Source organism: Calonectris borealis, chromosome 1, assembly GCF_964195595.1.
Source record: "Calonectris borealis chromosome 1, bCalBor7.hap1.2, whole genome shotgun sequence".
NCBI lineage: Eukaryota > Metazoa > Chordata > Aves > Procellariiformes > Procellariidae > Calonectris > Calonectris borealis.
Window position 1 is genome coordinate 23,640,775 of NC_134312.1, and position 27,588 is coordinate 23,668,362.

At 37.0% G+C, this 27,588-nt stretch overlaps 1 protein-coding gene across 1 annotated transcript in view; it reads left to right on the forward strand.

Annotated features, from left to right (window-relative positions):
• GRM8 (glutamate metabotropic receptor 8) overlaps positions 1-27,588 on the forward strand; it is a 376,332-nt gene that overhangs the window by 65,841 nt on the left and 282,903 nt on the right. The window contains exon 3 of the mRNA XM_075146659.1: positions 3,609-3,825. Within this exon, the coding sequence (XP_075002760.1) occupies positions 3,609-3,825 (217 nt within the window). The remainder of the gene's footprint in view (positions 1-3,608; positions 3,826-27,588) is intronic.

Here is a 27,588-nt window from a genome sequence, read left to right on the forward strand (position 1 = left end):
TTCCAAACTGTTTTATTTTTTTAAGCATGCAGAATCATTTTCTGATGCCAGTGACTGGATAGTAGAATGAGATGAAGGCACCACTGACTTAGATTAAAGGACTGAAGGATTGCTGGTAGTTTCAGCAGTAGTTTAGTATGCACCAGGATTAAGGCCAATACATAAGTAAAGCTGGATATGGTTTCAAAGCACCACACTATAAATGTTTGTTTTCAAACATTTAATAGATACCTCAAGTTTAAAAAAATAATTAAAATAAGGCTTCTATGAATTTCTGTGTATAATAATTTCAAAGAGTCACTCACTAGAAGTTGAGAATTTATCAGCAGATTACAGGTTAATGGGAGGCAGCGGTCAAACCATAGGGTAGGAAGGAATAGAAAAAAAATATATCAATGAACATTCAAACATGAATGCTTTTAGCCATTGTCAGTGAATGTGACAGCTCTTATGTGAAAACCGATTCAAATGTTTTTTTCCTTTTTTTCCCCCAAAGAAAAGGTAGTACGCTATTAACAGTGCTATATAGCACTTAAGTACAATGTAAATGTTACACATATGGTATTTAATTTTGAAAATTTAGATTGAGAAATCTAGAATGAGAAATATAAAATCCCTTTACAGGTCTTTTTCAAAATGCAAATTTATGTCTCAAGGGGCCGGTGGAACTTAAAGTATAAATACAGTCTGTATTTAGGGAGTTTTAAAAACACATATTACTGAATTGATAGAGCATAACAGTTCCCTTGCTTAGGCAGCATTATGCTCTATCTTGTAAAATGTACTTGGGGACATGTAAAATGGTTTATTAAACCTAGAGTCCATAACTAGAGTTGTTACATTTTAATGTATATATTTTTCATTCATGGATTATTGAACCACTAAATCCTAACAATTTGTCCTCATGGCAAACAATTTCTTCCAAGTCTTTTCAGTAATAGTGTAACTATTGGAACATACCCCAAATCCTCAAATTTTAAAGCTATTTTTCAGTGCCGCCCTGTATACAAATGTACATTTAAAAGCAGACAAGGAAGGAAGTTTCTGTTTACTTTTGCATAAAATGCTTTCACTGAAAGAAATCCATGAGGTATTTCTGGGTGGGAGATACGCAGTTTTGGGGGGAAAATTCTTGAATGTAAAGTGTGGTCCATAACCATGAGGTATGTACACAAAAAGAAATAAGGAAAATAACTACATATTCTGTTGCATGAACCATTTTTCTCAAAACTTAGGGATGGTTTGCTATTTAGAGAACGTCTTTCTGCCTGGTTTTACATGGCATATTGTTCTTTCATGCTAGTGAAAAGTTGGCAGAAGTTATAAAAGAGTGGTGATTTAAGCCTACTAGGTATACCAAATGATTTCAGGGTATTGGGTTTGGACTGTATTTACCTTCTGTTTTCTTACATTGTTATTAGAAATAACTGTAGGGAATAAGCTGAACTACAAAGAGCTGAAAAGTAGGAAAGTACTTTTTCTCTGCATTTTCCAAGGCTCTAAATAAGTGATATTCATAGTACATAAAATATCTCTATTGATCTGAAACATCTCATTGCTGTGTTGTACCAACGGCTCTCCTACAAACATGTATCTAGGATTTGTTATTCATCTCATGCCTGAAGAGAAACAGGAACTGAGAAAGTTAATGGATATAACTCTGTGGTCTAGACTTCAAGATTTTCGGTGATAAAGTATCCATCTAAAAGATCTCTTACTGGTGTTGATTTTATGAACATTATTGATGAAATAACTTTCAGCAAAGCAACAATGCCATAGTATTTGTGAAATGGCACACAAAGGAGTAAAATCACAGAGGCTGTCTTTATTTTCTTCCATCTGGAAAAAGATGCTGGTTTAGAGAGTAACAGAGGCAAACTTAGAAAGGGAATGATATGTGCTCTAAATGCACATAATTTTGTTATTACAGGCCAAAATCTCTTGTCTGTAAAGAGACAAAGGTGTTTCAAACATTTTCTGAAAGAAAGGGAATTTATACAAGGCAAGTTTTGTAAGGACAATTTATCCTTTATTTTTACTTAGTGGATCTTTGCTGTGTTAGGAATACTGATTTCCATGAGAAATAACCTTTAGCTGACTTTTTCTGTGATCCTCCCTTTCCTTTTTCTCTGTTCTCTCTGGTTGTTATTATTACAACATTTCAGATTATTTATTCTGAGGCGTTTCCATGAGTAGAAAATTTCTTAAAGAAGAGAATAGCCAAGATACATAAGAGTTTATTTTGCTTGCTTCTGACTGAGAAATGATTTTGCCATCGCTTAGGCTTTAAACAGTTTTTTTCAGGTTGTAGGAGTCTACACTGTCTTTGCAGGTATGGTTAATGACCAGACTCCTTGAATCCCTTGTATTTCCCTCAGATCCCTTTTTTAGTTTGTGCTGCTGAGGAAGCACTGTATGGGACCTAAGGGTTGCACTGAAACCGTCTACTATAGTATCTAATACGACAGTGAACATTTACCAGATCACCTGTTATCTGGGGCTGCTAAATTTGGTTCTCAGAAGAATCAATTTAGGAACTCTGTTCAGATTGCTTTCTTGAAGACTATTTTATGTTTTGTAAGATGTGAATTAAGCACCTGTTATTAATATAGATTAAAAATGCAATGTAATATTTGGAATATCTTTCATTTCAAGCTAGTGACCATTTCATCAGTTTTACCATTTTAAATAAGAAAAACATTCCGTTTTGTTATCATAAATATTAATTAAACCTTCTTCCATCAAAATATCTTCAGAATATTGCTTACAGACAGCTTCTTCTGGACATTGCTAAACCATTTAGTTAAGATAAGAATTAATAGAAAATCACCCTAGATTTTTTTTTCCTATGAAAATAGTAATTTATTTAAAAAATGTATTTCAGTGATTTAGTGTTTTTTTTTTGTTGTTGTTTTTTGTTTCTACAGAGAATATTGTGGTGGTTTCTTCTAAGATTGCCATCCTTGTAACCTTTCTTCTTCGCTATATGTATATTTTATATAGATAATTTCTGGGTTTTTTCGATGTTTTTTCATCAGATGATAGCTTCTGGTATTAACTAGGTAGTCTCCATATTCTTAAATCATGCACAACACCATATTAAAACTGGAAAATGAAAAATCTATGACAGAGAAAGCTTGAAAAATAGGAATAAAATGGGAAAGCACACTTGCATGTACATAAATAAACAAAACAATGAAATAGAAATAATCTACATTTTATTCGTCAAATTTCAGTGCAGCATTTTTAAGAATCATAGTCATCAAAACTGACCTTTTCATCTTCTGTAGTAATAGTAAGAATTCCTTCCTTTTTTTCTTCACCTGTTCCTATCAGAGCCAGGATCAAAAAATAAGTTATTACACTTGCATGTCAAGAATCATGACACCTGGAGAAAAGCAGAATGCATTATTTCTTGGTGAGAGTGTTATACAATAAGACCTGACTGACATTTTACAAAATCTGAGATGCTTTCTGATCAGTTGATTTAATTAAAACAAGGTATTCAGTTCTGCTTGTGCATAATCTATTTTAAGCCTTTCAAACATACAAGTATACAGTATAAATGGTATTAGATTGGCTTGAATGACTTGTCATTCTATTTGCAGATACCTCAAATCAGCTATGCATCTACGGCTCCAGAACTGAGCGATAACACCAGGTATGACTTCTTCTCTCGAGTGGTCCCACCGGACTCCTACCAAGCACAGGCCATGGTTGACATTGTGACAGCCCTTGGGTGGAACTACGTGTCGACGCTGGCTTCCGAAGGCAACTATGGAGAGAGCGGTGTGGAGGCGTTCACTCAGATCTCCAGAGAAATTGGTGAGTGTACGTTTCTCAGGTTTTGTATTTATAGCTGCGGGGTTACAGAGCATCGCTGAGTTCTGCCTAGGTCTACGGTCTGTGATCAGAACGCCTGCAGGCGTGTTACCTGGACTGAAGTGGAGGGGTTTATGGATGATTTTGCTGCTTGTACGTCTGCCAAGGTGACAGTTCTGGCAGTAATTTAAGAAGAGCTCCTCAGAGAGGCAAAAGATATATGTCTCTTGCCCCTTTTGGAAAGGCGGAGCTCCTTGATGAGTTAGGGGCAAAAAGCAACGACCAGCTGAATTACAGGCAGATTTGAGGAGACGCGATTGATTTAGCTTATGAAAATCATAAGCCAATGAGACCTCATTTTCCATATTCCAGCACTGATAAATCTAGGGGTTTTAATTTTGATGAATTTGAAAAACAACAAAAAATCTGTGAAGTATAAAGACAAGCCCTTGCTGTTTTTCCTTCAGGATGAAATGTGCTATATAAATACAGGCATTATTATGGGAAGTATATTTAAGTCCCTTTGATCTTTTTTTTTTTTTTCCCACACTTCCATAGTTATTTCTGGCCTGAAAAAATGGTTATTTCTCAGGAGCAGTAGATTTTGGACACCAAGGAATAAGATGATGAGTAGCAGGTGGTTTGAAAGAGGGCGGAATTGGTCTTTCCCTAAGTACAGTGTTAAATGACAAAAAATAATAACCTTTCAAAAAAAATCTAAAAAATTGTAAACAGCTTTCCTGTCCTTCCTCAGAAAGCCTGGATTAATCTACTGGATTTGACTCTCAGGGCATGTACATATGAACTCTGGTTCTTTCAAGTCAGCTTGGGTGAGAAAATATGATAATATCTTCCATTTTCAATAACCGCACGTAAATATAGAGACCATCTCAATCATATAGGAAGGTGCATGTGTGTCTCAGGTACTTATGCTTGAACCATAAAGGTTACTGATTACTCACAACAATTTGGCAGTAAGATAAAAACACAGCAATTCATGCCATTAGGGAACAGGTCTGTATAACATGCTCAGTCAGTTAACTAATAAATATTCTGTTTCTAGCTTCTAATCAATGCTGCCAGATCCTAGAGGTTTTCATGGGAGAGCCAAGGCTGACTACAATACAATGGTTTGATCTGGAGCTAGCAAAGGCATGGATAATTCTTCTACTCTTCATATCTAAAAGAGACAGTTTATCTATTGTGTCAAATACAGCAGTGAATAGATTGGCTGCCCCAGACATTCACTGAGTAGTTCATTGGCTGAAAATCACTTTTTCTTGAAATCATCTGCAGCCCAGTTAGTTCTGCTGAGTCCCGAAAGTAGACAAACAAAGTGCTCAGGACTTTTTTACTGTTTCCCGTTTCCAGAAATATGAGAGTTCCTCAGATAGGTGCAAGAACAACAACTGTGATTTCATTATAATCACAATGACTTGCGTTTGTGTCAGTTGGATCTTGGTCGATCCTAGAATAAAAGAACATTGTCATTTGATAAAAAATTAATATGAATAGGATTAATTAAATAAATATTATTATTAAGATTGTGAATCCAAAGCAATTAAAATCATGAATGGGTGTCCTAAACATTACAAGATCTGTGTAGTACCAAGAAGCATAAAAAGTGGTGATTTGTGGGTTTTGGTTTTGTTTTTTTTTTTCCCTTATGACTTACGTTCTTTACTAGAACACTTGATTTTGGCAACCTTTGTGCTCATAGCAACTTACCAGCTATAATGGGTACCAGGGACTCGAATGGTTCTGAAGAAGGAAAGCAGAGGAGAGGCAAGACAGACAAGTAATTTTTAATTCCTAGAAAAACATTGAAATAAATAATCAGGTAAAGCATATGTAACCACAGGGACATAATCAATAGACAGTGCAGAATTGTCAAGAACAAATAGTATCAAAGCCAACAATTTTCTTTGGCAAGATAACAGCTTTATAGCTGGAGAAGAAGCACTTGATGTCATGTCTGTTGAATTTAGTGTTATCTCAACTGTTGCATACAGTATTTTCCTGAGCAAATTTGGGATATTGTGATCTAGGTGAAAATATCTGTTGCGAGAGAGTGGTTTAGAGGCCGCTTAAAGAATCACCGTCAAAGAAATTAGCAGAAAGTGATTTTAATAGAGATTTATAAAGGTGCAACCTAATAGAATTCGATGGCAAGGTTCACTCTATTACTTATTACATGGGTGAAACATACAAGGGAAAATCATCTAAGGGTTTATATTTCAGGGACAGTCTAGGTTTCATTCACAATTTAGCAACACTTAGTTATCAACTAATCATTAACAAACTTTAGTAACGCCTAATCATTAACTATTCAATATTTGCAAAGTAGGTTAGTAAGTCTACTACAATCACAACTTAATTACAGATTATGCTTACTATTAGTTCACACACACAGAGAAACATATATATATATAAAAATATACAGAAGGTATACCTGTTAAAAATTCCCCTCGATTTCAGTGAAGAAATATTCACGTCGAATGGCTAGGCATTCCCTCAACGGGCGAAGGGTTGAGCTTCGAAAGGGACTCACCCAGGACCCAGTGGTCCTCCGAATATCGCAGCCTGAAAGATCGCAAGCTCTGAGAGGCTCCCACTCAGAGGGAGATGCTGGGTGCAGCCGCTGTGGTCCAGGAGAGCTCAAAGGGCCTCACTTAGGACCACCGTTTATAGGTTCGCAAGATGGTTGGCTTTAGTCATCTGTAAATTTCCATCCTGGCCACAGTCCCAGGTGGTAATTACTAAAGAATTCTCAAGGTTTCGGTGTTGTTCTGCTGGACACCCGGGCCAGACAGTAGGAGGATGTTCCCAGCCTCAGCTGTGCAGAGTTTCTGATACAGTCAAGGAGCGCTCAACTGCCAGACTCAGTGCACCAAGGCTGAGGTTTCATGGAAATTTCTGAGATCAACAGGCGGCCCAGATCAACAAGTGGCCCAGGGAAGAAGGGGGGTATGAATGCACCACCACAATCCACCCCGTGACTAAAGTCAATCCATCTTGATCACAGAGTGGCAGTGTGGTCGCCTCTTGCCTCTGTGCCTATAAACAGATCAATGTCATATTCCAATTGTAATTTGAGGGAAATTTTTGGTTGGTATACTTAATTATTAATATACTTAACTATTAAGGTTTTATTAAGTACAATTAAGCAATGTTATATATGCGAGGAGGTTTTGGTATTAGTGCCATTTGTTTAGTTATTTTCCACACTTTAACACATAGAATAATGTTCAACAATAAGCATAGCAGAATAGAAATTAATAAAATTGTTATGGGATGTAAAACCCAATTCAAAGTTCCTGTTGCTGTTGGTGACTATCTAAATAAAACATCCCACTAGTGATGTTCTCCATCCTTCTTCACCTTTTCTAGGACATCATGTATCTTCTCTGCATCATGATGGACCGTAACCAGAGTTCTTTGTCCATTGTTTCGAATCTGGTTTAGCAATTGACTTAGGTCATCATGTTGTAACAGTTTTCGTATTAATGTAAGATTCATTCCAATGGGGGTAGGTAGTAGATCTTGATAAGATGTATAGCTTGATTGTAGCAACTGATGGGTTGTAACGGGAGCTGAATAGTTGAAGTCGCATCCCATAATCTTAGTAAAATTACAAATACAGATATTTGAGTGGTTAGATATTTCCACAATTACGTTATCTGTAAATATAGAATCACAAAGAGTTCTCATGCAAACACATGCATTTCCAACATATATAAGTACAGTTTCAGGGGTTTCATCAGGATGTATTTCAAAATTACAAACATTTTGTTCAGTGTCAAGACAAATGTCTTGAGCTTTGATGGTATTGCTTTCACAAATGAATCCCTGTTGTTCTCGCACAACACATGCATCAACATCAATAGTTTGCCACTTATTCCCATTTTTTTGGGTCCATACTCTATGTTCTAACGGGTAGAGTACCGTTCCATTGTGATTTAATCCTAGCGCAATGATTGGGTATATGATATATACCGAAGCATTGCGTATTGTCAAAACAAAAGCTGTGACTTTGCTGTCAGTGGAGTCGTAAGTAAAATTGACTAGACGCCACCAAGCTTGAAATTGTTTTTCAAATTTAGTTGCATTATCCCAAACTACCTTTCGGATTTCAGTGGGCAAGGTGCCCGCATCACCTTCCCTTATAATAGCTGCCACGGTAGATTGTATCCATAATTGAGCCTGAATGCAGCTAAGAGCTAGAGAAATATTATTTTGGATTGTGCCAAATGTATTTGTGATTAGTTGGTGGTCCCTTTCATTAATTCTTTCCCATGTAGGCAATATATTAGCCAAAAGCCACTGGCTTGTTCCTAATGCTGTCAAAGATGATTGTAATGGGTGTTCTAATTTATGTAAATCACTTGTTGCCAAATTTATTTTGTTTGCTTAAAACTTCAGCATCCATGCTGTTCAATATTCCTAGTCCCGTTCCCAGGATGCCAGTTACATCTCTCCTTGATCGTTTTGGAGAGGTGAGGGTTCGTCCATGTAGCCACACTAACCATCCTGTAAAAGATGTATTCAGGGATGGTGAGCAAGCAGGTTTAATTGTAGAGATATCAACTTGCATTGATAGCTCCACTCGTTTTAGAGACCACGATGGATTAAATAGCACTTGCTGTTGTCCTATGCTCTTGATTATATAGGGATCAATGTTATAAATGTGAGGAGACAGTTTGATAGGAGGCTGAGTTGGTGAATGTGGTTGTGCGGTATCAATCCTGAATTGAAAACCTAAGCTGGAATGAGAGTTAGGGTTTGTCCAAAGACACCTTACGAGTACTGAATGGGATATAGTAAAAGTATACCAACATTCTTGTTGAAAAGGACAGGTATGTATGTTGTCTTTTCCTTCAACGTTGTTTACAACAACGTGTAAGGTTGTTGTCATACATTTAGTATGATTTTCAATTCGGCATCTTATCAAAATGGTGTCTCCTTTGGTTCCTTTTAAGGATGGAATTTGTTGGTTTTCATTTTCATCTTTAATAATCCATTCCTGCCTATGAAAGGTGATGTTATTGTGTAGTGCTATTGCAGATAAATTTAGATTAGATGTAGGTATGTTAAAAGACACATATGCATCAATCCACGGCCACCTTGTCGTACACAAATTCCAAATTTTTCATTCACTAATCATAAAATCAAACAATAGTTCTACACCACAATTACTTCAGAAGCAAAAAGTGAGTACAGGTTGCGTGAAAGTGAAATTGTACCAACAACCTGGTTCTGGTGTCTTATAGCAAGATTTCTCATTGTCTTTATGTTTAGAAAAATCAGTGTAGTATATTTTAATTTCAGTGCGTTTTTTTGTGGGTAGATCCATTGATTATACAGCACCCTATTTTTATTTCTTCCCCTGGTGTGGCTTGAAGTGATAAAATTTGATGAATGTTATTATTATTGTGAGATATCTTAATTTCTCTCTAGTGTAGTGTCTCCCATCTCCATTCATCTTTTGAATATGTCTCATTCCCATGTATAACTAAAATAGCAAGGTTCAGGTTTGTCTTTTCTGTTGGTAGGGTTCCCATATTTCCAGTGTAATTTAGTAGTGCATGGTCCCAGGGATCTTGTGTCTGAACTAAAAGGATTATACTTATCTCGACTAAAAGGAAGAATAAAATTGGGTTGGGGAGATGCTGCTGCTGTTGTTGCCATCGGTATAGGTTCATCTTCTCCTGTTTAAAAAAAAAGAAAGAAGACGTTTCGGTGGGGAAGGCCGAACGGGTTACCCCTTTTAGAAAGAAGGAAGAATCCATCTAGTACTGATTCTATGTTTTGCACCACTGCTATCAGTAGCTTCCCAAGCCAGTGGGCCACGGGGTTTAGTTAAAGTCATAGGCACAGTTCCAATTTGTGGTAAATTTACCATAACAGGTTGTCCTGGCTGTAATGTTAGCGGACATTTTCTTTCATCAGTAGGGGGGGTATTAGATTTAGCTTTTACAAAGAATGCTCAGCTCACAGGGCTTCCAGTGGGTCCGTATCGATTATTTAATTGATGGAGTACTTTGAAAAGTTGTGTATCCCACCGGACTTCATGTGGCTTAAGACTCTGTTTTAATAAGCCATTAGCTCGTTCTATCATCCCATTTGATTGGGGGTAGTAGGGGGTGTGGAATACCCATTGAATTTCTTTCTGTTTTGTCCATTCTTGCACTTCCCTATTTGTGAAATGTGTGCTTTGGATAGCATCAGGAGTAGATAGACTAGAGAACCAAGAAGATAGTCCTCGTGCTGTGTTTTTCCCATCAGCTTTTCGGCATTTAGTTGCCATAAGCAAGCCGGAGACTACTTCTACTCCCGTGAGGATATATCGATATCCTGCAGAAGATTTTAGTGGCCCAGTGTAATCAATTTGCCTTGTAGACCACAGAGTCTTTCCCTGACTGATATGTAAGGGGGGTGCTTTAGCAGGGTGATTCGTTCGTAATTTTAATCTACATTGAGGACATTCTGTAAGAATAATTTCACAGGTTTTCCTGTTTAGGGGCCAACCCCTACTTTGTGCAGCAAAATAAAGTGCTTCTTTACCTGTATGACCTAATTTTTGATGTAGCCATTCTCCCAATCGATACCACTCAGAATTTAAGGAATTTCCTATTTTTATTTTTCTAATTTTTGCCAATTCATCTACCTTTTGATTCCAGTTTGTGGCTGGTTCATTATTTTTGGCATGAGCTTTCACCCATCCCATCTTGAATGGAGTGTTTCTGGCCATTTTAAGGAATAGTTGCCAATCTTGAGATCTCCAAACTGGAGATCTATTTACTTCCCAGTTCAGGACTTCCCACTGACAAAGCCACTGTGTGGCACCTGCCCACACAGCATAGGAGTCGACATAGATAACTTTTGCTCTGTTTTGTGCTGCTAGAACAACTGCCCTTAATTCTCCTACTTGTGCACTACCTTCACCTTTTTCTATGATTTGTTTGCCAGTGTTGATGTTTAATGCAGTAGCCTTGTATTGCCATCTGCCATTTATTCTCCTTGCTGAGGCATCAGTAAACCAAATATCTTCTGATGGTGTTCCCTCGGTAAAGGGAGGTGCATTTAAAATAGGTGATGGTTTAAAAGGTTGTTGTAATGCTAATGTGTCTGCATTTATAGGCATCTGTAATTTAGAGAGTTTAGTGTGTCCTTCAGTTAATCTCATTTCTTCTGCAATTTCTGTCAAATAAGCATGCCATTTCCTAATTGTAGGCTTTTGTGCAATTCCTTCTGGGGGGGCAGTCCCCTTTAGAACTGCTTCTAATAAATTAAATGGACCTCTGGTTTGTACAGGTTGTTCCTGGTGTATTTTCTCAGCTTGTTTCACTGCTCGGACTAAAGACAAAAGTCCTTTTTCCCACTCGGAATATCTCTGTTCTGTCTCTTTAAGTGCAGTCGAACTGAACATCAAAGGTCTTTTTGGTCCGCCAGGGCCAGTTTGGAACAGGTTACAGTAAGTACCGTGTTCAGCAAAAACCCATTCTGCTATAATAGGGTCGTGGGGGTGTAGTGGTCCCAATGATTTTAATTCCTGAATTAGAGTTTTGACTGCCTCTTCATGTTCTGAATTCCATTCCCATGATTTTCCTTTTCGTAAAAGTGAATATAGTGGGCGAGCAATGATAGAAAATCCAGGTACATGTTTCCTCCAATATCCTAAAGTACCCATAAGCTGTTGTAATTCTTTTCTAGATCGGGGCATCTGCAATTGTTCTATTTTACTTAGGGTGTCTGGTGGAATAGTTGCACTCCCTGCAATCCACCAAATACCTAAAAATTTTACTTCTTTACTTGGTCCCTGACATTTCTCAGAGGGAATTTCAATTTCTGCATTATGTAACACTTGCCATACTGCTGTTGCTGCTTCCCCTACCTCTTCAGAGGAATCTCCTCCGATTAGAATATCATCTATATATTGGTACAGTTTCACATTCTGGGGAAGTGAGACTGTTTGTAAAAGCTCAGCAAGCGCGGCATGAGCGATTGTGGGTTAATGTTTATAGCCCTGTGGGAGTCTGTTAAAGGTGTATTGTATACCTTCCCAAGTAAAAGCAAACTTCTCTTTATCTTTTTCCTGTAAAGCGATCATAAAGAACATATCCTTTACATCTAATGCTGCCATCCATGGGTGTGCGGCTGCTTGTAATGTGGCTGTTAAAGTTGCAATATTAGGTACGGCAGCCGTTAGCGGAGCTGTGTTGGCATTTAAGCGCCGATAATCAATTGTTAATCGCCACCTCGCGTCTGGTTTTCGCACTGGCCAAACTGGTGAATTATATGGGGAGTGGGTTTTGGAAATAATGTGCCATTTTTCCAGATCTGCTATCACTTCAGAGATTCCAGCTCATGCCGCAGCAGAAATCGGATACTGCGGAACGTTAGTGATTTTTGAATCAGGGAGTACAGGAGCTGCACGGAGTACGCGCACTATAATTTCCTGATTTTTATCACGGTTAGGGTCGACATTTGAACTGAAGGACCACACGCTACCGTCCGGCAGATACCAGGTTCAACTGTTCAAAACATCGAAACCTAAAATATTTTCATTGTGATCTTTAATTGCAAAGCAAGTAGATGATACACGTTTCTCACCCGGGAGCCATAAATTAACTTTTGCAGTTTGGCACATAACACTTGCTCCGTTCACTCCAGTGATTTTAACTCTTTGCCGTCCAGGTCGTATACCCAGCTTCTCGGCATCTTGCTGTGTTAATATTGAAATTTGTGCTCCCGTATCTATTAAAAATTTTACCAATTGTTATCGAGGACCAACTGGAATTAAAATATATTTTGCTTTAATGATGGGTCTAGCCTCATATTCGGAGGAATCTAAGGGGAACAAGGGGTCATCATTTCCCTCATCATAGTCATCAGGATCACCACAAATATCACCATCCCATTCCTCAGGGGATGCAATTAATTTCCTAATCTGTACAATGTCAGGGGGATTGGAAGCCCGCATAAACATCGTCTCGATCTTTTCTTCCAACTTTTGTGATTTCTCCTTTTCTTCCTGTAACTGTTTTTGCAGCTGCTCGATTTTCAAGGACAGTATTAATTCAGCTTCCTTTCTGCCTTCTATTTCTTCTTTCAGGTCCTGCTCCCTTCTATTGTTATTCTTTCTGTACTGATAAGCAGCTTCCAAACAGGTGCCTAACATTTTGCAAATAATTCCTTTTCCATCTTTTATATAGCCCTTAGCTACTTTTAGTTGTTTTTCCACAGCTTCCCAATCATGCCAATTATTACGAGCCCATTCTTCTGAGAATTTAAGACTTGGATTTATTCCATGTTTTTGTAAGTAATCAGTGATACTACTTGCCATCCTGCCGACTACGCCAATTTGTCGCGAGAGAGTGGTTTAGAGGCCGCTTAAAGAATCACCGTCAAAGAAATTAGCAGAAAGTGATTTTAATAGAGATTTATAAAGGTGCAACCTAATAGAATTCAATGGCAAGGTTCACTCTATTACTTATTACATGGGTGAAACATACAAGGGAAAATCATCTAAGGGTTTATATTTCAGGGACAGTCTAGGTTTCATTCACAATTTAGCAACACTTAGTTATCAACTAATCATTAACAAACTTTAGTAACGCCTAATCATTAACTATTCAATATTTGCAAAATAGGTTAGTAAGTCTACTACAATCACAACTTAATTACAGATTATGCTTACTATTAGTTCACACACACAGAGAAATATATATATATATATAAAAAAATATACAGAAGGTATACCTGTTAAAAATTCCCCTCGATTTCAGTGAAGAAATATTCACGTCGAATGGCTAGGCATTCCCTCTCAACGGGCGAAGGGTTGAGCTTCAAAAGGGACTCACCCAGGACCCAGTGGTCCTCCGAATATCATAGGCCTGAAAGATTGCAAGCTCTGAGAGGCTCCCACTCAGAGGGAGATGCTGGGTGCAGCCGCTGCGGTCCAGGAGAGCTCAAAGGGCCTCACTTAGGACCACCGTTTATAGGTTCGCAAGATGGTTGGCTTTAGTCATCTGTAAATTTCCATCCTGGCCACAGTCCCAGGTGGTAATTACTAAAGAATTCTCAAGGTTTCGGTGTTGTTCTGCTGGACACCTGGGCCAGGCAGTAGGAGGATGTTCCCAGCCTCAGCTGTGCAGAGTTTCTGATACAGTCAAGGAGCGCTCAACTGCCAGACTCAGTACACCAAGGCCGAGGTTTCATGGAAATTTCTGAGATCAACAGGCGGCCCAGATCAACAAGTGGCCCAGGGAAGAAGGGGGGTATGAATGCACCACCACAATATCATAGGCTGGATGCAGACCTATTTAGAAAACTTTGCTCCAAGTGTAATTAGCAATGGTTTCTGTTTAAAAGGAAGAATGTGTTGTGTGGTATTTGGCAGGTGTTTATGTTGGATCAGGTACTAGCCAATATTTTCATGTTTAGTCCAGATGGACTTGGAATGAAGGATATGCTTGCAAAATATGGAGGTGACTTCAAGCTGGGAAGGACTAGGAGTGTATTGGAAGAGATTCTTAGAGTCCAAAACTGAAGATATGGTCTGAAAAAATAGTATGCAATTTAAGAGACAAATGCAAGGCATTGTACAGATCCTTCCTGCTGAACCACAATGAGGAATACAGTAAGACTGGTCAGAAAATACTATCTCAGAAAATGATCTGAGCATGATAGTAAATGATAACCTGCCTATATTCCTCATGTTTTACTGGAGTATGCAGATGGGCATACAGTTTGTAAAATAATTTGAGGTATCCTCCAATTTCCCTGGCAGTTGTGAAACTTCATTTTGACTCAGTACAGGTTTTGACCCTCACTTCATAAAGGATGAGAAACTCCACAAGCAAGAACAAAGACAATCACAAATCTTGAAAAGGTGGTGTATGAGAAGTGACTGAGCAAGGCCGTTCGTTAGCCTGAAGAAGAGTTGACTAAGAAGGAAAGGTGATGGAAAATCATGTTTTCAAATAGACAAATGGCTTTTACAGAAAGGTAGGGACTAGTTGTTCATCCAAGTACAGTGTATGTGAACAGAAGTAATGGAATTAATCTCTAGCATGATTCCGTTTAGATTTAGAGAAAGCCCCTTTTAATGGTTAAGACATTAAAGCATTAGACCACCTTGCCTGGGAACATTTTGGAGCCTCCATTGCTGAGGATCTGGGAGAAGGTGTTAGACAAACACCTGCCCAGGGATTATATAAGTGTACTTAGTTCTTCCTTGGGGCTGGGAGGTGGATCGGATGATTTCTTAATGTCCCTTCCAGCCTGATTCTATTATCCACTGTCCTCAGACTTTTCACCTGAACCATAGGGCTGGAAACGCTTTTAAAGATGCAAAGTTCAAATAGCATCTAATAGAGATGACTATAGAGACTGAGTAGGTTTATCAAAATCATCACATAGTATAAGACTGCACACAAACCAGCAACCCTTACCAGCTCTATGTTAATAAACCGTGTGTTAAGAGAACCTAATCAGAACATTGCTCCCCCTGTGCTGCTGGCATACAAATGCACAGGACAGCTCAACTCCTTTCTGAATACCTTACATCCTGTTTAAGATAGGTAGCCAACAACTGGAAGCAAAATGAATGTGAAGATAAGCATAATGGAAAGCAATAAATTTCAGGAAAGGATGTGAAAGAAATTAATATATTCATTTCTGAAAAATGTTGAGTGCCTGAGAGGACATGTGAGAGAGTTTTGAAAATATAAACAGGAGAAATTGGTTTTTTGATTGGTTGGTTTAGGGTTTTGTTTGTTTGTTTGTTTGGGTTTTTTTTTGTTTTGTTTTTGGTTTTTTTGGTTTTTTTTTTGTTTGCTTTTTTTAAGTTTTGTCCAGTCAGTTAAGAATTAAGAAGGGGTAGGGTTTTAAATATTTTTAAAATACAGATTAATTCATGTACTTATAATTTCAGGTACTTATTTGTTGTGAGCTTGACCCTTTGCCTCTAATTTCCAGTTTGATTGGCCCTCTGTTCAACTTCTATTTCTTGATCAGTAACAGAAGCGGAAAGGAAGGAACAGGCTCCCAAATGAAATGTAGAATACTGAAAAGGTCAAAGTGGTACCACCCTGATGTGTCACAGAATATATTGCCTATATCACTTTAATGACAAAGATCCTGTCCGGGATAAAGCAGAGCTGGAAATTAAATATTTTACATGACAATGATTATAAGGATACTAGGGAATGGTACTTATTCCAACACATTCGTCCATGCATTATTGTTTGAAGACAATGATTAAATTTATAGAATTTTCTACTCCCATTACCAAGTTAATCAATGATATCACTATAATCATTTTGGCATCATGATCAAATCATTTTGGTACATTGGCCAAAGGAATGAATTTATACAAAATGATCATGCTTAAGAGTTTAAGCATTAAACTGAGAGAAACTTGACTCACCGAGAGAAACTAAAAAGGGGAAAAGAAGGAAGCACATTTTACCAAGTCCTCATTAAACTGTCATGCTGAATATTGCTCTTCTATTTACTTTGCTGTTAATGATGTTTGACAAAATAAATGTTGGAAAGTCTCTAATCAGACTTCTTTTAATGGTTCATTCCCCCTGTTATTAGGTACCAAATGAATTTACCATCAGAGAGAATATCATGGGATCCTTTTCACTTTTTTACAGAATACAAAAACATTTGGTTCAGAAAAATCTCTTTGGGGTCAGAATACTTGCTCAGTTAGTGCAATGTTTGTACTGGAAAATGTAACAAATCCACAAAGAGTATATGAAATGCTAAGTGACAGATTTTATCCTCACTAGTGGTCAACGAAAAATTGACACAAGCACTGATGGGTACTGGCAGTGAAACTATCAGAAGAGGAGGTAAAAATGGTAAAGGCAGGGAACTGTGGCTGATCATTAAGAATAGGCGAGGAACTTCAACATTGCTTGTCCCTTTTTTCCTTGGAAGTCGGTTTTGCATGTCTTGACAGAGGTGTAAAGAAGACAGCAAAGAGGATTTAGGACCAGATCTTTGACTGAGCCAAAATGACATAACTTCATAGCAGCTTTACCCCAGAAGAGAAATGTGTACTTAATCCCAGTGTGTACCCTTGAATGCTTGTTTTTAGGAACAGGGTTTTGTAGTTTTACCTACTCCTTTTATCTTGGTATATTGCAGTTAATAGTATTTTTCCTGAGAAGGGACTGCAGTTGCTTTATGATCCTTCATAATATTTTACCATTACAATCACACTGATAACTATATACCTAATTGTAATGAATATATATACTGAATGAATGCTACAGTAGCTTTATTTAAATTGTTTCAAACTTCAGCATAGCTAGCTATATTTTGTTTACATAGAGGATGGTCTGTGACATTTCTTTGACATAGTTCTTAGGTCATCTTTGTCTCTTGTCAGTTTTTTTCTGTGTCTCCGGTTGTGCATTGTATCTCTGCTTTTCTCCAAATTATTGGATTACTTCTTACCTTTAATATCTTTTGGACGTCTAAAGCTTTCAATGGATAAAGTGAAAGTTTAGTGGGAAGTGGGGAGGGAGGGTTGAGCAGGAGAATAAAACTTAAGGGTGTGTAACCTTTCCTCTCCACTTAGATTATTCATTGATAATTTAGAAATAAATAAGATGGATTGTTGTTAAGATTAATTCACATTTTCTGCAGTAATCTTTGTATATCTTTGATATAAAGCTAAAGCTTTTTATATCTTGTTAAGTAAGCTGATGAATAGACTTTCTTTCCCCCCGATGTTATTTAATAGAAGATTAAAAAATCTTGCAACATGAAGACTGAAGAAATACAATACATGAAATGTAACCTTTTGCCCAGAGATATTTCTCCTTTAAAGACTGTTTTCAAGCTTAACAAATTAATTTTCACAACTACTAATATTCTAACATACCCTCACAAAGGGGAAACAGTTTAATTCTATTTTAAGTTTTACTTTTATATTTATGCAGCTGAACTCTGTTGATAACAGCATATTTCAAGCTGCAAGCTGTAATTAATAACACCACTATATAATTGGCTACAGGAACTTGAAAGTAATGTTTGAAAAATTACAAAATCAGATGGTAGGTGTATTAATATTGCAAAAGCTTGAAAATTATTCTGCAGTTTTTAATATTTGTACCAATTAGTACCTGATAAAGAACAGTGTAATTTTTAAGGATTTATAATGAAGGACCATTTTAATTTCTCTCAGTGGTGTTAATCAATACAATATGCTTCAACTTTAATTATATGTTTTTTTCTCTATAGTTTTAGGGAGGTATCTCAGAGTAGTAAGCATACAGTGGTACTTTCCTGGTATGCTCTTCGACCCTCCAGTGATTGTTGGAAAAGGGACTTCTTTGTCTCTAATAGCTCTTGAGGGGCTGCTCCTTCAGTAAATTGGTTAAGGCATTTTTTAAACCTCCTGTAGAAAGCTCACTAGCTACACTGGAGGGGGCAAAAAAAGGCAGAAAGCTTCTGTAGAACTGGGTTTTGTACCTGCCCTGAAGAGTATGTACCGTACAGTGGACTGTAGTGACAAAAGTTACATAGCTGACCTTGCTTCCTTAACCAGTGTGGCACAGATTCACCGATAAGCTTGAAAGAGTTGTATTCTGTTCAGATTTCTTATTCTTGTGGCCAATTCAAGCAATAATATCTCTCATAGAGGTGCTTTTAAGGTATTATGACAAAAAAAATGCCAGAAATGGTTATAAAGAAGCCTAAGTAATTTACAGACAATATAATTTTTTCCATGGATTGTCTAAGCAATGTTGTCACATACTTCAAACCACCATTATACTTTAATACTTCTGGAGTGAACTAAGTAGTTATGCGAATTGGCAAAGGGGGTCCCAAGGAGGCTTTAGTCTGGAGCTGGGGATAGATACCATCCCCATGCTACAAGGGATATGCTTGTACGCTAAACACTTCCTCTTGTTCCCCTACTTGTAGAAATTATTTTCATTCCACAGGAGATAGTTTGCAATTTGATTTTGGAAAGAAGTCCTGGGCAAGAAATAGGGACTTCTGTATGTGCTTGAAAATGAAAAAAGTCAGTGAATACTCCCCTGAATCTCATGGGGTTTAGCAAAGGATTAAATGCACAGGAAGATTGTCTCTGAGGCTGCCAACAAGGCTCGGAGTAGGAAAACCTCACGCTTTCTGGTTTTGCCCACTGATATTTATTGTCTCATGCCAGCTGGGGTGTGAACTGTGGTCAAGACTGACTTCATTAGCTATTTTTATATGGTACAGTTACCAAATAGCTGTGATGTTGAATCTCTTCTGAGTCTGTGGCTGATTTTATTCTGCTTATAGCAGTCAGCTCTTGGAGAGCTGAGACAAATAAGCTCCTCAGAGCAAGGACCAGTATGTTTGCACAGTGATGCCTACTGTGGTGAATTTAGAACAATTATAAAATTCTGAAAAATAAATGTTAGAAGCTTATTATAATATGGAGGACCTCTGCACCTTTATGTGTATACTCACATATTTAACTTACTCCTATAAGTACTATAGAAGTCATTGGACTATATGACTTTTTTTTTTCTTTTTACTTCACATGAACACCAGGTATTTGCGTTGGTTGTGAGCACAAATTCAAAGAATACTAAAAACGTCCAGGCAAATATGTTTTATTTCAGCAGTGCTTTTAGTGTGATGGCTTGTTAGTAGAAGCTTTTAACTTAGTCATGATATCTAATTTAAGATTTTTAAATGTAAAAATGCAAACAAAATTATAAATGTGTTGATGTTATTTTTAAGAAAGCAATCTTATTAGATTAAAATATAGTGTGGTGTGCATAATGAATATGCATTTTCATGAAGTGGTTTTTCAAAGTAGCTCTGCAGTAGTGGTTGGGGATTACAAGTTTCAGTGTCTATAAACTGAAGTCAGTAGTTTAAGGAAAACAATTTCAAATAAAATGTAAGGTATACTTTTTAATATCAGATATGAAAAAGCATTTAAAAATACAAAGGGATACTGGTATATCTATATGGGGTTTAAATCAACAAGAGAAATCTTTCTAAAAGGAAGTTCACTACAAAATATTGGGCCAAATTTAGAAATCACTGCTGAAACTATAGTTTATACTATACTTAGACCTCTATGATTATAAGGGTGCTTTCTGGGCCTATAAACTGTAATTAACATTTCTGATATAAAAGTAGGATAAATATATAGGTTTTAATATACTGTTGGATTGTTGCAATGACACAAATGAAATTTCTCAAGTGCTGCTGTTCTGTGTATTAGTATGTATTAGTGTAGAGCCTGTAGCTTCTCTTAGATTCTGTGACTCTCTTGCTTGGAAGGAGTCCCAGAGCAAATAATTCACACGTAATGAAAAAACTCCTGTGAAAGCAAACTTAAGAAACATCTCAATCAAAATGTAGCCATTCTAGTTGTTTATGACCAAATTTCACACAATCCCTTTAACAGGAAGTGGATTTTAACAGGGTTAATCCCAGTGGATATTCTTGTAAGTGAAAGTATTTGTAAAGGGGATACTAGAAGGGAAAGCATCAAGGACATGCAATGTGATTTGCAGTCTGAATAAAGCTGCCCATGTTTGGTTTTTGCATTATGATTTTACTGTGGTGCAAGACAGAGGAGAACTGTGGGAAATAGTTTGACAGCTCATTTTCCATGGTGGTTGTGCTTAACTTGTTTAAAAAAAAAAAATCTGTCAATAGTAAGTCCCAGAAGCTTCACAAATTCTGCAATGAATGAGATTTTTTTTTCCTCCTTTATCAAGAATTGACTAAGAGCTCCTTTGTCCTTTTTTTTTTTTTTTTAAATAAACTTCTGTTATTGTCACTTCTGCAGAAAACTTATTTTCACACAAGATTCAGCATGGCACCTTTTGTACTGCAGTGGTGCGAATGATTGTTGCGAGTCCAACTTGAATCAAGGATCGAATATGCAGACCATGGCATATCCTTGATCAGAGTCTGTGTGAGTGAACTTTGCCAACATAACATTTCATGGTTTTGCTTTCCCAGCGTGCACAGATTTTTGTAAGGAAAGCCTGTACTTAAGAACACCATCCAAGCAAAGATGACAGGAAGGAGCATGGTGACATGGGCTTGGGCTGTATTTACATGTTCTTTTTTGCTAACATGTCAAAGGGTTCACAGTATTTGAACTGTAATCTTGGTTGTGCTTCACTGGTCTAGAGTCAGTACTCTCATTCACGTTAAGAAGTTACACCTGGTAAAGAGAAGTTCCTGGCTCTTGAGCTTGCTGAGAAAATTGCATTTTTCTGTCTGTATGTCTTTCTGTCTTCAAATAGTTTCTAGTAGTTTTAAACGTTTAACATTTTTGCAGCTTTGCTTTCTATCTGGAGAACTACTAGTACCTCTTAAAAGTCATGTATGAGAAATGCCTTATGATTGAATATCAATAAACTCTTAGTACCAGCTCTTTCATGATCTGTGGCTGCAGTTTAAACAATGAAGCACTGGAACTGTCAGACTGAGTCAGACACTGCCGGTCAGTATCTTGTCTCCAGTGGTGGCCCCAATTACATGAAAGAGAAAGATACCTAAAAGTTACTTAACAGTCACTGGCAGAATTACCTATCCAAGAAGTGTTCTGTAACCCCAGGTATTTAGTGGTTGATGTTTAGGTTTCCTGAAAATTTATATCCCTTATAATTTCTTCTTCTTATCATTTTAACCTCACTCGTTGAATGTCCTCTTGTTTTGAAGCTACGAATGGTATGCAAGAGAATCCAGTTAACCTCCTTCATAGCATGCCTTTTTACTTATCTTAACTGTCGGTTAGAAGATATGAAGTAATTGCAGTTTAATAGTGTTTGTTGTCAGTTTCTGGATGCCTTATTTCATTTGTATCTCTGTTAAGCTCTGTAACCATGACTGAACACTCCAAGTAAAACCTTACTATTGATTTATGTAGTGTCATTGTAATCTCATTTTTATTCTCAGTCCTATTCTTTATACATCCTGACAAATTGTAAGCTTTTTCTGTTGGCTGCTGGGTATCAAGCAAATTATTTTCAAAAGCTATCTGTTCTGACACACAAGGTTTATTAACAAATGGCTACAGCTGATTTAGAACTCAATGATGTGTGTGAACAATTCCAGGTATTCCTGCCAGTGTGCACTCCCTTGCATTTGTCAATAGTCAGTATTTTTCTATGATATACTTGTTTATCTAGCTTTGTGAATACTCTGTCTCCTCTCTCTACTCTTGTTTATTTCAAATAATTTTATACTGTCTTCAAGTTTTCCAATCTTTCTGCTCAATACTCTCCTGCTCCCTTTTTTGAAGAGCATTGTGTTATACAAAACAAGCCCTAGTAGGCAGTTCTAGAGCACATGTTTGTTAGCCTTTTCAGTGCTGAATTTTGCCTGTTTCTTTCTATTCGTTGTTTTTGATCCTTAGGGGTCCCTTCCCTCTCCCCATCCCCCAATTTCTGCCTATTGATCCCAAGTTCCTAAAGTCTTTCTTCTAAAAACTCTATTATGATCTTTAATATTCTATACGCAAGGCTGATAAATCTGTTTTGGTAGTAACTACTGTTACTTTCTGTGTAAGTACTAATAATAATGGAATGCAGAGAGATTTGAACTTATCTTATAAATGTATCTTGTATAACTATTTGGCCCTCCTGAATGCATTTATTCTTCAATGATTTAAACTCATACATTTCCCTATTACGTAGGATTATACTATCGGTTACTAGCCAATAGTGCTGGTAGTTTCAGGGCGAAGGTTAGTAACTTTCAACAAGTGCCAAGTTCAATTCTTGTTATCATCCAACTGTTTGTGAGGCCACTGACTCAGTCACATAGAAATCCCATGTAACAGGGAACTAAAGTCTTTCAAGTATTAGATTAGCCCTAAATGAAACTTGGAATTTCTCTTTCTTTAGACCTTTTGACAACTGATTTTTTCATTATGAATTGAGACAGAGGGAAATTGTATTACATTTTTTGTACAAACTTCTGCATTACAGTTCAGCTGAAGCATTTTTTTGTACAGATTTCAGTATAATTTTATTTTTAAAAAGCTGTAAAATGAAACAGAAAATGAGTGTTTCATCTGATGTCTTCGCAATTATGTTTTCTGATATTAAGAAAAAAGAAAAAATACAATTGAAATTGTTTGTTTTCAAGATTTTTATCAATTTTGGCTAAATGGTAATATCTATCAGAAAAAAATAATTGTAAACCTCAATGCCACCCAAGAATCAGCTTTCCTTCCTTCCTTAGGCCAAATTCTGTTTTGAGAATAATTAATAAATAGTGTATGTATATGATATATGGTCTACTTTCCTGGGCAGTTCTGCTGAGGCCTAGGAAAGCTGTTAAAGCAGACAGTATTTTGTTTTTTTTCTCTGAAGAGAAAGCAAAGCAAGAAAATAACAATTCATCATTCTGTATGTTTACATAACATGATATGTGACTTTATGCACATTATGTTATGTACTGTGCTGTGACACATATGACTATATCCTCAATAGTAGGATATATACATAGTCAAGTCTCCTCAGTCTGTTATAGCTTCATGACAGGCGTTTTAAGACTGAAAAAACTTATTAGGACTTATCAAACTTAGCATTATGGTGGGCTTTCTGGGATTCTTTGGAGGGATAAAAAGACAGAAAAGGATAATGTAAATAAAAACCAAACCAAATCTTGGCCTACTAAAGAGATGCCCACTATCATTCTCCCTTTACATTATGATAAATGCCAATGCGTTCTGGGTCTTATCAGTAGGATCTTCACTTCTTGTTTTATTTCTTTATGACTCTCTCTACTTGTTTTAATTTTTTCTGCCTCCCACCCCTGACTACAGAAGTATACAGGGCCTGTATGAGAAACAACAGTTACAGTTGTCACTGACTGCTATTTTTAATATGCTATGCTAATACAAGACACTTGAGCTTTGCTTTGATGTAGAAGAGTTGAATGAGTCGAATGTTACAATGCTGACAATATTCTTGCAAGATTACAAGCTAAGAATGTCTGATTGGAAATGTCAAAGCGACATTCTCGTCTTCATTTTGTTTATTTTCTTTCTTGTGTTGAAGGGCAGGTGGCCATATTGTGCACTGAGTCACAGTAAGCACACGTTTGCTATTAAACTTGCAGTGGGGGTAGCTTAGCAGTAACAGCTCTCCCTCGGATGCTTGCATGAGTCTGCATACGTTCAGACTGGGGTAACCCTTTTCATCAGCTACAAGTTATTCCTTCAATTCTGCAATACTGAACTGCCCACAGAGCTCCAAAGAATTCTGTTCAAAGAAAAGAATATTTCAAAGAATTACTATTACTCATTCCAGAAAAAACAGGCATATGTGTATGCTTCACTAATAGTTGGAAAGACTCCTACATTGAATTTTTTTCTCTTAGAAATGCATGACTTTTATGTAAATTACAAGCTGTGATACCACCACTATAAATTGGGATGGCAGAAATATACATATTGTGAAATCTTACAGATTATAAGAAAGATAATTTTTTTCTCTTCCTAGAAAACAAACTATTAGGTCAAAACTCTGTCCTCTCAAGGATTTTCTATGATGGAAATAGCGTTGCTTGTTCCTCTACTTTTTATCATTTCTTTAATATAGAATGATTAGTGGCTTTTCCTTACTTTTTAGGAGAAACTGAAATAGAACTAATTGTTTTAAATCCTGAAATTCTAACAAAAATGCCGGTCTCTTTCTTTAACATTGTTAATTAAAGCAGGATATTTTGACTAGAGAATTAATCAAGAGAATGAGTTACAAAACAATACCCTTGAGGAGCAGAGGTGTCACGCAGATAAATCCCTATGTACTGCTGTGGCTGTATGCATCCAGAAAACTTCCTGCCATGGACATCCTGAGCATACTATACAGAAATGCAGAATACCCTTCACGTGCCTTCATAAGTCAGCTTCTCCTTGGGTTGCTTGCCAAAATGCTGTGATTGGTCATAGAAGGAGGAACAAAATTTTGAAACCCTTGTAAACAAAAGAACAAGGCAATAATAGATTTCCAAACTGAGAACTGAGTCCATTGAAGTGCATTTGCAAATGTCAGTGGGGGAGGGGATAAGAAAAAAAAAACTATCCCACCACCTCAGTGATTCCTGCAAACATTTATGCTGGTAATATTTAATTGCCACTAAATGTTCAATGGCATTTTCAGGATATCATTAATCCCATGGATGTAAATTCTTTCTAAATTAAGAACAACCACGCCAGTTTTCAGGGGTATCAAGGCAAGACATGCTTTCTTTCAAAAATGGGAACAAAAAGTCTGAACTAAATTTGTGATGACGTTTATTTTTGTAGGCATCGCTGTTTTCCTCTTTACTTCTTTTCCTTTGTTTTGAGGGTGGGGGAGTGCCTTTGTATTTCTCTTCTGCACAGCCTATTCCCTTCAAATCAGCATGCACATCCCAGAACATCTAAGAGAGTCTACAGTCTTTGAGAGAATTACATCTTGTTGAACTTCACCTGTGCTACCTGGGATGCAGAGAAACCCATAGTGGCAGTTTTCCTAGAAAGGCCCCGGAAGGTTGAGAGAGAATGGTATTGTGCAGTCCCAGGAAATAAACAACCTCCATTTTCTTAAAATTTAGGCTGAAGTTTGGCATAAGTACTGTGAAAGCCTGCTTTCATGGTAGAACGAGAGGCCGTATAACTCAACAGAGCCTGCCCAGGTCTTCAACACTGTCCCTGTTGTGCATCATAACTTTTTAGAATTTCCCATGGATGACAGAATAAAGCACAAATCAATAAGCTGGAAAGCCTATTCATTACTACATTCAGACACTAGCCAGAAGAGGGCAGTACTTTTATGTACGCTCTAGCAGGTGTATTGTAATATATTTTGCTAGCGTATTGGATTTGCTGTGAGCTGCATTACAACATTTGCTAAGGCCAGTAAATTGAGCGATACGATTATAAGTATTTTACCCAACATGTTAATGCACTTAATGAAGTGCAGATAATCGCACTGCTCAATTTATAAGAATTGTCAAATCTCATAATTACTTCCATTATATTGTAGTATTTTATGGATTAAATCGTTTCAGAGCTTATTCAGGAAGGAGAAATATTATTTAATTTAAGTCAAATTATTTTAATTGGTTAATGTTTTTAATTTTTTTTCCAGAATCATTTGTTTTGCAAAGTATAATGTCCCTTTCACAGAACTGAGATGTTGAAGCCAACTTGAAGATATTTTTTCTGTTGCTAAAACATATGCAAAATATGTGATTTTTTTTTTTTTTTCCTTCAGCTAAGTGGAAAGAATTTGGTTTAAAAATAAAAAAAGTAACCTACAGAATGGTATTGGCGGCACAAGTTTCTACAGACTTAGTTATGGACCTCTTATTGAAGTTAATGGGCATTTCATGATTAAATCCCTTCATTGTTTTGATATTTTAATCAGATGAGTTAACAGTGATGTCTGTACAGATGTTGTTAAAGTCATGGGACTCTGAAGATGATTTTCTTCCCATGTGGACCTTGGTAGAATCTGAGCACAGTGGGGGTGGGGGGAGGATTTCAAGTGATGGTGAGTGTTCAATTCAGATGTAGAATGACTTCCCAATTAGGGAGTAATGGTAATGGCCAGTTTTCCACAGTAATGTCCATAAAATTATAAGGTTCATTAACTAAGGTCAGCTTAACTGGAGTTGTCTTAGCTTTCTTTGTCTTTCTGTGATAAACAATTACAAAGGAGACAGTTTTCTGAAAGAAGGACATTTGGATGTGTTCAGGAAATGTGTTAGTGATGGAAGAGCATCAGCTCCCATATGTGCACTTGCCACAGGCATCGCAAGCTTGTGACAAGCCCCTCTGGGCTAGCTGCACCTCAGGTGCCTCTCAGGAGGAGTGGTGAAAGGCATTCAAGGACTTCTGTGGTGGGTAGAGAGCTGCCTTCTGTTTCCTTCTAAATAACTCTTTTTGCTCATTTGTTATTTCAGTTGTTACACAGGCATAGAAAATCTTTTGCAAGAGAGAGATCATGTACAGGCTTAAAAAGTAAAATACATTGTGTCCAAATACTTTTTTCCCTAGTCCAATTACATCGAGTCTACACAGAAAAAAACAGGGAAAATGAGAAATGAAAGAAGGGGAAGAAAGAACATAAGCAAAGGGGAAAAATGCTAAGTGGATTTCTTCTTTTATCTATTATCAGCCTTTAGTTTACTTTATGTTCAGCTTAATAAAGTACTTAATAAAATGCAGTTATGTTTTCTCAGGGAGTGATATTCTAAGCAGTCTAATGTGCTGTTGAACAGGGAAGTAAGCCCCTGAATTCTGCCCAATTTGATTTAATTTATTCATGGGAAGGAAAACAAAACAATTTTCAAGAATGGACCTTTATCAGTTTATAAAGGAGACTGTTCAGTGGGTTTGCTTGAGACAGTGTGAGATCCGACTCAGAAACCTGGATGATCCCTTCGCATGCTGTGTGGTTCTTAGGTTTTGCACAGGCTCTGGGGACAGAACAGTTGTGCAGGCTCCAAGCTTGAGAGTTGAGCTTGGCTTCCATATGCCCCACCAAATCATCTTTTTTTGCTCAAGCCACGAATTTCTCACTTCTTTCGGATGGTATTCTGATTGATGACTGTAATTTTATTCCATCTTAAACGGATTTATTCAAATGAAATCGCAGATCTTTAGTAAATATTCCTTTTGGTGATGCACAAAACTCTTATGATCTAGCTCACTCTGTCTTAACTAACAGAAATGAAATACATCCACAAATATTGTTTTTTTCACTCCAGTTA